General features: G+C 44.0%; 1 protein-coding gene across 2 annotated transcripts; it reads left to right on the plus strand.

Moving 5' to 3' along the window:
• Positions 1-751: 751 nt before the first annotated feature.
• Positions 752-12,914, plus strand: nol9 (nucleolar protein 9). Of its 2 annotated transcripts, XM_084445880.1 has the most exons (13): positions 752-925; positions 1,183-1,739; positions 2,142-2,364; positions 2,521-2,651; positions 6,762-6,903; positions 7,639-7,735; positions 9,174-9,271; positions 10,432-10,593; positions 10,706-10,958; positions 11,087-11,201; positions 11,351-11,525; positions 11,772-11,905; positions 12,385-12,914. In XM_084445880.1, exons 2-13 carry the CDS (start codon positions 1,242-1,244, stop codon positions 12,508-12,510), a joined length of 2,154 nt encoding a protein of 717 aa, XP_084302006.1. In that variant the 5' UTR covers positions 752-925; positions 1,183-1,241; the 3' UTR covers positions 12,511-12,914. The 2 variants fall into 2 exon arrangements, with proteins under 2 accessions (XP_084302006.1, XP_084302007.1); XM_084445881.1 differs by having other exon boundaries at positions 752-1,739.
• Positions 12,915-13,361: the final 447 nt, after the last annotated feature.

The following is a 13,361-nucleotide window of genomic DNA, read 5'->3' on the forward strand; positions in this document are numbered from 1 at the left end:
ACACAAAAAAAAGTTTAAGGTCTTTATTTAACTTGTATATCCCCTTCTTTTTGCTTTTTATTTTATTTCTGATTTACTATAGCATTGTGATTTTATTAATTCTGTATATATAGCCTATTGTATTTTTAATTTAATAAGAGAGAGAGAGCAAGCTGGCGGCTGCGTTCTGTCTGCTAGAGACAAGCCCGGTTGACAGTGACATCTTTCAACGTTGCACCGTCTTTTCAACACATGTAACAACATTGTGAGGCATGTTGTGTTACTTCTTTTAGGATGAAATAGCCATTCCAACGCAAACTACAACCACTACAAAATAAGTTCCAATGAGCTTCAATTGAGACGTGTCTGCGTGGGTTTTCAGATGGGCTACTAAAGTAGATCGGAAAATAAAATAAAAAATATAGCTAAACTGCATTCCCCTGAAATTAACCGAATTACAAGTTTTGTTTTGGACCGACTGGCTGTTTACAAGGGGCGGTGCACGTTCGTAAACTCCGTTGAAAGTATGCATCGTCCACCATATTTTAACAGTAACATTATTATTTAGCTTGGCTGGTAAAACGATTTGATAGATAACCATGTGCACAGCAGTTACCTACATATTCTTTGGGATAGCAAGTTACAACAGATTATCCAGCTACCCAGGTCTATGTCCAAGCTATGCGATGTTAAAGCTATAATGCAGGCCTACACTGGATTCTAAACAATGTGATGAAAACGGTTGGCCAAGCATAGGATTCGGGCACACAAACATGGCGACTGTAGCTCACATGGTGATACGTTAGCTAGCAAACAAGCTGCAAAGGGACTTGTTTTGAAGGTTGCAAATGAATTGGGGGCGTATATACCAGTCCATATGTGCCAATACATTATTCAGAAACAACGAGGTCCTGCTTGAATTCAAACGTTTCTTTTCTAATCGGGGGTGAGTTCTCGATATAGCGTTAGCTCACGTTTACGCTAGTCCTAGGTAGCACTAGGTAATGTTAGCCAGCCAGCTGGTAGCTTGTGCTGCATGCGTAAATAACGTGTTGAGTGTGTGGTAAACGCTATCAACATGCTCAGTTATACTAACTAGATAGCTAGCCTATTGCATTAGCTAGCTAGTTAGTTCGATATCTAGTTAGTTCGATTAACTTTGGCTGACTAAGTTGGATAACGTTTGTCTTATTCCCTTTCAAGGGTTCCCCCGTTCTTTATGTGCTAGTTATTAATATCTGCTGAAGGAAAGCTGCCCAATCATGAAGGTAAACAGCAAAGCTCCTTCCAAACCTAAACAGAAGCACAGGAACTCGAAACATCCGTGTAAAAACAAGTGGTTCAAGCAGAGCAGAGTCCCCACCTCGAATTCTCCAGACCTTAGTCCAACGACCACTGCCATTGCCAAATCACAGCATCAGACGTATGCCAGCAAGAGGCCCTTCCTGAAACGTCTAAAGAGGAATGCCAAGGCTGTCTGCTCCAAGCAGATCAAGGATCAGTCCTCTGAGCGAACCAACTCTCACCCCCTAACCAACGGAAGGGCAGTATTGAGGCCGGACAGTGACTCAGAGGATTCTCACAACTGGAGTTCCTTTGCCCAGTCAGTCCTTCAGAATGTTTTGGAGACTTCAAATGGACAAGAGAGTGCAGCTTCAGCCAGAACAGCACCTGGTGAACTGGACGAGGAGGCCTTTCACTATTGTGCAGAGCGAGACTATGTCCACAACCGCACAGTGTTGGCCATGCAGCCAGGACAGGTAGCTCAACACTACAGACCTCTCTCTAGCAGTTGGCCTTTACTCTCTCATCAAACCATTTTTATGTTGAATTTACACTCATCCCTTCCATTATAGCAGTAGTGTTGTTGACTGTCATCTCTATAGCTGTGTTCGGAATCGCTCCCTATTCACTGTATAGTGCACTATATAGGGTGTCAGCCATTTTGTTTGTAGTGTCTTAATTCTTCACAGAATTTTAATTCCCTATATAGTCCACTATTTATTACCCACAATTCACCTTGATTTCCAGGGAACAGTGCATGTACCCTACATTTTCTCCGTTCCCTAGGTAGTTCACTACATGGTGAACCCTATATAGGGAATAGTGAGTGAGGGAACGAGGGAGCGATTCCGAACACATCTTATCTCTCTCTTTTGCAGACCTTGTGTTTCCGGGGGAAGTGCCTTCTGACCTGCGTGTATGGCCGGGTGGAGGTGCTCGGGTTCACCATCGAGGAGGGTCAGCAGTCCTATCCCCTGTTCTCCCCTTCCTCTCACTGTCCACTCACGATCACGGCTCTGGGCGACTCCTCCAATCCCATCAAGACCGGGAAAGAGGGTCGCCTGGAGGCTAAGGCCATGGTCCGCAAGTACCTATCACCAGGTATGACCAGAGCACACTTAAGACATGATATGCATTTTTGTCGATGATAATTTCTCTGGATGTAGATTTTGTTCATATACTGTATTTCAGGCATGAAAGGATTGTACTCATTCAAAAAAAATTACTATTTTGCTTCTTCACCATCTTGGGTTCCAGAGCCACGCAAGAGGCTGTTAAGCAAGGTAGACTCGGACTCCTGTGTGATCCTGTTGGAGCCCCTCGACACCCCTCTGGTCCGCTTCCTGCAAAGCCTCCCTGAGCTCAATGAGCTGTTCGAACTCAGTGCGGTGAGCATGGCTGCACGATTGTGACAACAATTGCGATTATTTTTCCTGATATTGTGATCGCGATTATGAAGCGCTTAACTGTGTTGCCACTTTGTATAAAACAAGGTTATTTGAGTTGTTGCAACAGTCATTCTACACTCTTTGCACATTATCTGTGCTAAAATCAATTCATTATTACCCTCATCATGAACGACATGACATAGGTTTCGGCCTTATGGAATGTCCGACCCAATATTTAGGGCCATTTTAGCATTTTTAAAGCATTATATTCTAGAGATGCTCCGATCTGATCGGCGCCGATCCATATCGGCCGATATGCCCTTTATCGGTTTTGATCGGAGTTCTCAAAACGGCCGATCAAACAAGGCCGATCAGTTTACATAAAATCCGCGAGAAGGAACTACTATCAGAGACGTTTCAGATAGTGCACTTCCAATAGTAAGAAATTATTTTTCTTCCGGTCTTGTGATTGCCTGTCTCGCGGGAAGTAGCTAACTAAGTAGCCTAGGCTAGTGGCTGCAATAGAGAAATGGCGTCGCCAGTTTGGAAATATTACACAGTGTTGGAAAGAGACAACAAATATGCAGTTTGTAATGTCTGCTCAAAAGAAGTACCTCGTGGAGGAACGCACGCAAGGACTTTCAATACCACGAATCTCATACGGCATTTGAAGGCTTGTCACACCAAGGAATTTGACGAGTTTGATAAGTTGGCGAGCGCTAAGGCCAGAGAGAAAGAGTCGTCGAAAGAACGTTCGACGCCACTCACTCAGCTAACCGTTACAGAGACACTGAAACGACAGCAACCATACGGCAACGACAACAAGAAACGAAAGGAAATACATGCTAAAGTAATGGAATTCATATGCCTTGATCAGCAGCCCCTGTCTGTTGTGGAAGACGCCGGGTTCAAACGCCTTGTTTCCTGCCTGGATCCACGCTATACGCTGCCGGGGCGAAAATATTTCACTGATGTTTGCCTGCCGGAATTATACCAAACTGTCTCCACGCACATCGGGAGCCTAGTGAAGGACAACATCGCGGCAATCAGCTTCACGACTGACATTTGGAGTTCGAGTGTCAGTCCTGTGTCTATGCTGAGCCTGACTGCGCAGTTTATCAATGAAAACTTCGAGCTGACTAAAGTGGTGCTTCACTCTCAAGAATTTCCTGGGTCACACACCGCAGAGGCCCTTGCTGCAGCTTTCACAGACATGCTCAACGCCTGGGAAATCCCAAAGGAAAAGGTGCACGTTATCCTACGGGATAATGCGAAGAACATGGAGAAGGCTATGAGGGACGCGCGTTTACCAAACCTACCGTGCATGGCGCACACACTCCAGCTCGCTGTGCATGAGGGGGTTTTGGCACAGCGTGCCATCATTGATGTCATCGCAAGTGGAAGACGGATCGTCGGTCATTTCAAACATTCCCAGCTAGCTTACTCCCGACTGTTCAGTATTCAAAAACAAATGAACCCGAACCAGCCACCCAAAAGGCTACAACAGGATGTACCAACCCGCTGGAACAGTACTGTTGCCATGCTAAAAAGTTTACTGGAACAGAAACGTGCCCTATGTGCTTATGCAGCTGATTTTGAATTGCCTTCCACGTTGACCGTCAATGAGTGGAAATTGGTGGAAAATATGATTTCAGTGCTAGACCCCTTTGACGAGCTCACAAAAACGATAAGTTCATCAACTGCATCAGCTGCAGATGTTATACCATCCATCAGAGCTTTAACTCGTCTAATTGAGAAAACAACAGAGAGTGACCACGGTGTGAAGACAGCCAAAGCCACGCTCCTGGACGCTGTCAAGAGGAGATTCAGTGACATTGAATCTGAGCGCCTGTACACCATCGCTACACTCCTTGATCCAAGGTGAGAACTCCACATTCCCGTGTGTGTGTGCGTGCGCATGTGTGTGAGAGAGAGGGAGAGAGAGAGAGAGAGAGAGAGAGAGAGAGAGATTCTTATGCGTATTAGCTTTGGCCTAAACATTATTGATAAAAGGGGCTATGCTTAAGTTAAAGGTAAAATATAAATACTGTGTTGTCATCCTGTAGTGTACGATGGTTTGCATTTAAAAAGCAGTTAATCTTAACTATAAATAAATAAATAGAATGCTATGGGGCCAAGCCCATGCCTAATTAATTCATAAATAGAATAAAAATGTTATGGGGCCCCGCCCAGGCCTAATTAATAATAAGAGTTAAGCATAACCTACAAAATGCATTAAATACATTAATTAATGTTGCCTTTTATTTCTCTCATAATAAAAAATAGGTATAAAGACAGATATTTCCCCGTCGCACTCAAGCCACAGATGCGCAGGCTGCTTTCTGATGTCCTGGCTGCTGCAGCAGAGCAAGAGACTGGTGAGGAGGACAGTTTGGCAGTGAGTGAGCCCCCACAGAAGGTACGACGAGCTGGCTCCTTGCATGCTATGCATGCTGAACTGTTGGCTGAAGAAGATGGGCAACAGCATGAGGGCGGCAGTGGTGACATCAACCCAAGAGCATCACAGGTTAATCTCTACCTATCAGAGGCAGTTATCCTAGACGGTCATGGACAGCCCCTTGCTTTTTGGAAGGCCAACGAAGGCCGCTTTCCTGCTCTTGCACAAGCAGCACGAGTCTTCCTCTGTGCACCTTGCACAAGTGTAGATAGCGAGCGACTTTTCAGCATAGCAGGACATATTTTAGATGATAAGAGGAACAGGCTGAGTGCCAAAAACGCTGAGATGCTTGTATTTCTCAAGGCAAATCTGCCAGTGATGCTGCTTAATCAGAAGTAAGGTTTGAGTCTGAAATCTCCTTACCTTTCTCAAAATCCACAAGAAATGCCTGGGATGAGATAATTACAGATATAGGCCTACAAATAGAGGTGCAATGTTTGTTTTTTTTGTTTTATTGATTATTGCTGACCTGCTGTCTTATCTCCCCTAAATACGACTTGAAACTGACTGACTTGAAACAGTATTTTATATTTGGCTATAGCCTGTTTATGTTGCAGTTTAGTTTGGGTATTATTATTGTTCCTCAGGAAAGCTACAGTATAAGCTCCAAGTTCTCTAAGAGCCTCTAGATAGTGGAATGTTGCACATTTGATGTGACAGTGTACATTTTATTTATTATGATTTTTATTTTCACATTTTATTTGTTTTTCCTGAAGTAAGCTACAGGTGGTTGTCAATTCAATAAAACAGATGGTTGTCAATTCATGATACTTTCTCATCTCCTAATTTCATTTGAATACTTAATATACAATGTCAATGGTGTTAAGAATAATTAAAAACATAAATAATGCTACACAATAAATAGAATGCTTCAATTGCAATTTTCGACGCTGTGATCGGTGATCGGTGATATCGGATCGGCAGATCACCGATTCCAGTGATCGGTGATCAGTGATCGGCACCAAAAACCCTGATCGGAGCATCTCTATTATATTCTATGCTTGTATGGATAAATGTGTGTTTAAGCAATATAATAAATTAATAGTTCATTTAAATTCGTTGTCAGATATAAACTCTATGATTGACCAACAGTCCCAAGTTTTCACCGTGCAAGTCACATTAAGTTGCCACTGCTAGCGCTCTCTCTCATAGGGCACACCTGTCTATCATATAGCACACCTCTCTCTCTCATAGGGCACACCTGTCTATCATATAGCACACCTCTCTCTCTCTCATAGGGCACACCTGTATCATATAGCACACCTCTCTCTCTCATAGGGCACACCTGTCTATCATATAGCACACCTCTCTCACAGGGCACACCTGTCTATCATATAGCACACCTCTCTCGCTCTCTCTCATAGGGCACACCTGTCTATCATATAGCACACCTCTCTCTCTCTCTCTCTCTCTCTCTCTCTCTCTCTCTCATAGGGCACACCTGTCTACCATATAGCACACCTCTCTCTCACAGGGCACACCTGTCTATCATATAGCCAGCATCCAACTCAAAAGCAACAAACTAGCAACAAATCTAGCAAGCTTGCTACATTTACTAGGGAGATGGAGATGTCTTAAAAAAAAACAGATTTGAATATTGAATATATTCTCAAGCTCTCTTGCAAAATGTATTTTTCTCTCCTGATTTGTAGAAGGACCTCCAGAATAATTCAGCCATGATGGACACTCCTCTCAATGGCACGGGCGTGGTCCCACTGCGCAGCACGACAGAGAGCCTGGTGATGTCACAGAGCTACAGGGAGGCTCTCAACACACTGATCACCGCCTGCTCAGGTAAACACTAGGGCTGGGTTTAAAAAAAAAAATTGAATTAATTGATTCTGAATCAAATGATTCAGAATCGATTCATGAATCCCAAAATTGATCTTTTATTTAATGAATGAATGAATAAATGAAGGAATGAATAGTTCATTAATTCATTCAATGATTCATTCATTCATTCATTTTTGGAAACAGTATCGATACCCAGCCCTAGTATTGATGTGTTGCATAACTTGGCAGTCATGTAATTAAGGTTACAGCTAAAAAAAACAAAAAAAAAACAGGTTTTAGTAACACTAACCGAATCGATATTGAATCGAATCGAATCGTGATAATCGATCCTGAACCTTGTGAATCGGAATCGAATCGATTCTTGAAATTCGACTCGATACCCAGCCCTAGTAAACACCCTTAGCTCCTTACACCTTCATTTCAGTCGTAGTCTGATACCATGGCATTTAGGGGGAATTACTACAGTTTTCTTTCTTTTACAAGTAAATAAAGTTTTGTCTCATCATTAGGCCTGCTTGGTTTCAGAAAATACTTCTTTAGGTTTGCAGGTTTAGCCATGTCTGATCTCTCATGTTTGCCGTTATTCAGTCCGAGCATAGTCCGATCGTTTTGCAATTAGTATATCGCAGAGTTAAAAATTGCGATAACGATTAATGCATGATTAATTGTACAGCCCTAGTTTGTATTGGAGTCTGAGGTGTTTGACCCTGATGACTGACTGTTTTTCATCCACAGAGGAGCTGGATGGCTGTCCAGTAATTCTTGTCTGCGGTTCTCAGAACACTGGGAAATCCACCTTCAACCGCCACCTCATCAACACCTTACTGAACCAGTGAGTGCTAGCAGCTGACTTCAGAGCTGTAGACACCATTCATGTCACCATTTTTTAATTGCAGGAATTAGGGATGCTCCGATCGATCGGCCACTGATTTAAATCGGCCGATTTTTGCTCCAAAAGCCTACAGTGGTGGTCGCCAAATTGGCCTATTGCAAAAGCCGATCGTCTATTCTATCTGGCTAGCATAGCCTACATCCCATTGTGTTTTAAAGCTAATATCTCCCTATAGTCATCTGCAGGCAAACCAACCCAATGAATTTACTCCAAATGGTACAAGAAGAGCTTTCAATTTACTTTGGGCAATATATGCAAAATATCCTGAAGTACTTTAGGTTTAATTTATATATTGGTAGTATACGAGCATAAAACATATTTGCTATTTTGTGACAGTAGCTAAGTATCACAAGTGTTTGTCCTCAAACCTTTTCCCAAGTAGAAATGATTAGGTGTAATACAGTACTCCAGTGCAGTGGTCCCCCGTTTCACACCATAATCGCCCACTTGATTATCTGTGGTAGACTGGCTTCACCAGACCCAATTCGCAAAAATGAACGGTCTGGAAATTCACAGTTGCTTTCCGATTCCCAAGGGGATTTACCAACGGGCGTAGATCAAAAAGCCTCTGGACACAATTGGATATTCTCTGTTCCGTCATCTTATTAAACCCGCCCCATATTAAATTAACGGTTGTAATTGGCACGAACAAATTTCTGTTCGAGCGGATTCCATTAGAACGGTTGGATGTCCGTGTGACTGATCTGCGGAGTGAAATCGAATGTGAGCTTGCAAGATCAGGCTGGCGACGCCAGGCTACAGCTGTGGGGCTTACAGTAACAAAATCATTATCTACGGGCGAAACAGGAGCGTTTTTTTTTTTCTTCTTTTTACGTGTGGGCAGGCATTGAAAAATGCAAAACTAGAAATTGTAGTTCTGAGCAGGTAGGACCAAATCTATACAAATGACGGCAAATCATTTGACATTTATACAATTAATTTTTTTTTGAAAGTCAAAAATATCCCCAGGGAACATTGAGGGAAGGAAAACCACATTATTTGTAACATACTGCACATTTTGGAACGATACAAAGCTGAATGCTAATCGGGGAGGTGCCCCTTTAATAAAATCTCTGAATAGCTGTAGTTTGGACATTTTTGTGGTTTAAAATTAGGACACGCTACTAGTTGCTCCTCAGCAGTGTGTAGCCACACAAAACGTCTGGTAGCTTTCTTTTCTTTCAATGTGTCACATGGCATTCGTCTGATATTCTGTATATTGAAGTATATATCTGATATACTGAATAATATTTGCAGGGTCTATTCATGAGTTTAATTCTTACATAAATCGATGCAAGAAAAGACCGTGTCATTATCGGTACAATAATATGGGTAAGACCATTCTGAGATGTGTGTTAATGTGCATGTGGTTTTGCAGTACTGCAAGTGTGGAGTACCTTGAGTGTGACTTGGGCCAGACGGAGCTGACCCCCCCAGGCTGCCTCTCCTTATCCACGGTCAGAGAGCCTCTCCTGGGTATGTAACCACAGTCTGAACACTAGACTCTCCTGGGTATGTAACCACAGTCTGACACTAGACTCTCCTGGGTATGTAACCACAGTCTGAACACTAGACTCTCCTGGGTATGTAACCACAGTCTGAACACTAGAGCCTCTCCTGGGTATGTAACCACAGCCTGAACACTAGACTCTCCTGGGTATGTAGCCACATTCTGAACACTAGAGCCACTCCTGGGTATGTAACCACAGTCTGAACACTAGACTCTCCTGGGTATGTAACCACAGTCTGAACACTAGACTCTCCTGGGTATGTAACCACAGTCTGAACACTAGACTCTCCTGGGTATGTAACCACAGTCTGAACACTAGAGCCACTCCTGGGTATGTAACCACAGTCTGAACACTAGAGCCACTCCTGGGTATGTAACCACAGTCTGAACACTAGAGCCACTCCGGGGTATGTAGCCACAGCCTGAACACTAGGACTGGACAGATTTTTTCATACTTGGCTGTCCTACCAGGAAGCGATAAGGCACGCGCTGATGCTGGTCCTCATAGCAGTAACCGATAAGGCATGCGACCTTAGGCATCAGGTCTTATGAATGGTCCATCAGTCTCAATAGCGCACGCCCAACAAACCACAGCCTATAGCTTAGCATAGCTACTTGATTTTATGTTGAATAATAAAAACATCACTGTCCTCGAATCTGAATTCTGTGGGTCCAATCAGATTCACCTATTCAAACCAGAGATTTGACGATTCGTTCCTCCTTTTTTCCCCCATTATGTCTAACGTTAGGCTGAGGGGAGACAGCGGGATTCAGGACAGCTGTCAAACTAACTCAAACTCGCAGGCAGCACAATAACAGACGCCTGCTTTTCTTGCTAAACATGAATCATCTAGCCCACGTTGTCCATCTACTTCAGATGCCACCATGTTTTTATGCAGTGTTTCCCCATAGCCTACATCAGGGTTGGCCGATTTGATGATAGTCTCCTCAACTGTGCGTTATAAAGCGTGCGGGAATAGGCTCATGCATTGGGCAGTGCAACTCAGCCTTTTCATCAACATTTCTCTATCAATTTGTTGGTTTGCAAACTTGATTATTGTTGACTGTTGTGTGTTTTGATTATTGTTGACTGATTTGTTTGTGTTGACTGTTGTGTGTTTTGCAGGTCCTCCGTTCACACACCAGCACACCCCAGATCACATGATCTTCTACGGTCAGTCCTCCTGCAAGAGCGACCTGGACCGCTACCTGGAGTCCCTCAAGTCTCTGTGGCGCTCGTACAGCCGAGAGACGCCCATCATCATCAACACTATGGGCTGGGTCAGAGGTCGGCGTCATGTCGTTCACACATCCCCGAAGATTCAGTCACAGAGGAGTTTGCTGTGGGAATGTGCCTTACTTGGTTTATGCTGATGATCTGTTCTTGTTCCTCGCTGTAGATTTTGGGTTCCAGCTGCTGGTGGACATGATCCGCTTCTTCTCCGTCTCTCATGTGGTGCAGCTGGGCTACGGAGCGAACAGCCAGTGCCCCGCCCTCACCCCCGACTTCCTGCGGTCGGCCCACGGCTGGCAGACGCACCCCCCGGCCCAGTCGGCTCTAGGGGAGGACACCGGGAGCCACTGCGCCCTGCGCAGCTACACTCACCTCACCGTCCTGTCAGAATACCAAGAGGCGGGAAAAGCAGGAAAATCGTGAGCGTTCTATCCGAACTAATAGCCTATATTGTTGTGGACGCTTTGCAGAGAATGTATCTTGTCCTTCTCCATTTTGGCCATGAAATGAATCTCTCCTCTGCTCTGTGGTGTTTTCCTTTTCACAGGAGATACCAGCGCAGTAACGAGCAGAGAGAACTGTGCCTGCTGGGGTACCTCAGCCAGCTGCAGTCCCCCGAACCAGGGCCCGTCCTACCCCTACACTGCTTTACCCCCTTCCTGGTAGCGACCCACGGCAATGCACTTGTTGCCATTTATGTTCATTTACTTTTGTGCGGTGTTCCACTTAATGGTGAACACAGGATTTCTCTAAGTTTTTCCTTCCCCTGCACGTCTGAGTTGACTGATCCCAGCGCGTCCTGTCCCTGCAGGTGCCTCATTCTGCTGTGGCTGTGGGTGTGACCCACTGTGAGGTGGCACCCAAACACATCCTCTACGCTGCCAACGCCAGCCTGGTGGGCCTGTGCTGCCTGGGGGAGAAAGTAGCTGGCAGGGGGGGCCCAGTCTTGCTCTCCCAAACCCCCGTCTGCCCCTGTGTTGGTCTCGGTATGTGTTTTGTTGTTATTGTTGTCCTTTCTTCTTCTTCTTCTTGTGTTATAATGAGTATGGAGATTAGTGCAGAGTGTTACAATGAGTATGGAGATCGGTGCAATAATAATATTTGCCACTCGGCACCTCTGCACATTATATGTATTGTATGTAATTAGGGATCATGTGTCTTTGTTTCATGTCTGGCTGCACAATAAATGTCTCATTGTGAGATGATACTAAGGTGTGTACTCTGTCACCCAGGTGTCCTTAGAGGTGTGGACATGGCTCGGGGACTGTACTTCATCATAACCCCCGTGGCCCCCTCCGTCCTCAGGCAGGTCAACTGTCTCCTCCTGGGGGGGATCTCCCTCCCCCACTCCCTCTTCAAAGAGCAGGTGAGAGGAAGCCACACATCACTCACAAGCCCCCTAATGCCATAGAAATTATTTTATATTTTCTTGTAAAATAGATTTTTAATCTCAATGAGACCCCCCTTTTCCTGGTTTAATAAAGGTCAAATAAAATTATTTATTTTATTTTATTTGACCTTTATTAAACCAGGAAAAGGGGGGTCTCATTGAGATTAAAAATCTCTTTTACAAGAGGGTCCCGGCCAAGACAGGCAGCAGCACAGAGACACATCTCCCTCAGTACTCTTTTCATATGTAAATCCGTAGCCATGTTTTGGGGACAATAAAAAAAAAAAAACACAGCCAATTGATACTGTACATGTCAGAACACGCATGACTTGATTGGCGAAAGCTAGGCTGTAGGAAAGTGTACCTTTTACTGAAAAACTCACTTCATAGATTTGCGCCCTCTTCAACTTTTAATCAACGTTTCCTTTGTCTAACTGCACTCTTATCTGTTGCAGCTGGCCATTGAGGGCGAGGCACCTTATCTGACAACAGATTACAGTTTTGAGCTTGCTGGAGCTGGGAAACTTCACATCTACAAGGGAATCACAAGGGCTAGCCATGCAAAGTTTGCCACAAAGTGATATTTTGCGGAGAGATTTTTGCTTCTTTTTTTTTTTTTTTTTAACCGTTCTTGTTTACTGACTTCCAGCACCATGGCCAGATTGGCCGTTGTATGTGCAGAACAGAAGATCACACATGGGAGCATCGGACTGAGAGTTTGAGTGATTCTCTTCAGATGAACGGTCCAGACCGATCTTGTGAAGGTGGCCACTGATGTGGAAACCACAGGCCAGCTCCCTTGTCGAAGGTCTATATTGGGATCTTGTGTTCCTTGTGTTCTGTACACTGGGAAAAAAAATCTATGCCAATATTCAACAGATCTGTCTACTCTCTGTTTTCTATCACATGGGCAATTCAAAACAATGCAGTTAGTCACATCTGTGTCTCATGTTTATTCCTGGTGGGTGACATTCCAATGCCAAGATTGTACACAGTCAAGTATTAAAAATTATTTGGACTTTCATTGTTGATGAGGTGAACTTTTCTTGTTAAGACATTCTACTGTATGTGTGTTTTTCTTTGACCTCCTTAATCTGACCCATGTGAAAATTTACTGAAAAAGGCAGGCTAGCTTTCCCAGGCCGACAGAAAAATGTTTGTATTTCTCTCTCACAATACAGCCTACACACTTATGAAAAGATGTCTGCAAAATGTCTCAAAGGGTTATAATAAACTGCCATGAAGCAGGGATGGGTACAGCAGTGTATAAATTGCGAAGTGTTTAGCGAGTCAGTTTGGAAATTTGATAGACCCCCCCACTGCTTGTGACATTTCTGTCTACATGTGGTTTGGTGCTTTTGGAAGTACTTTGAGGATGAGCATGATTAAAACACCTTGCCTCTAATAGAGATTAAGTATAAACATCTCAAAA

This window comes from Borostomias antarcticus, assembly GCF_949987555.1.
Source record: "Borostomias antarcticus genome assembly, chromosome: 11".
NCBI lineage: Eukaryota > Metazoa > Chordata > Actinopteri > Stomiiformes > Stomiidae > Borostomias > Borostomias antarcticus.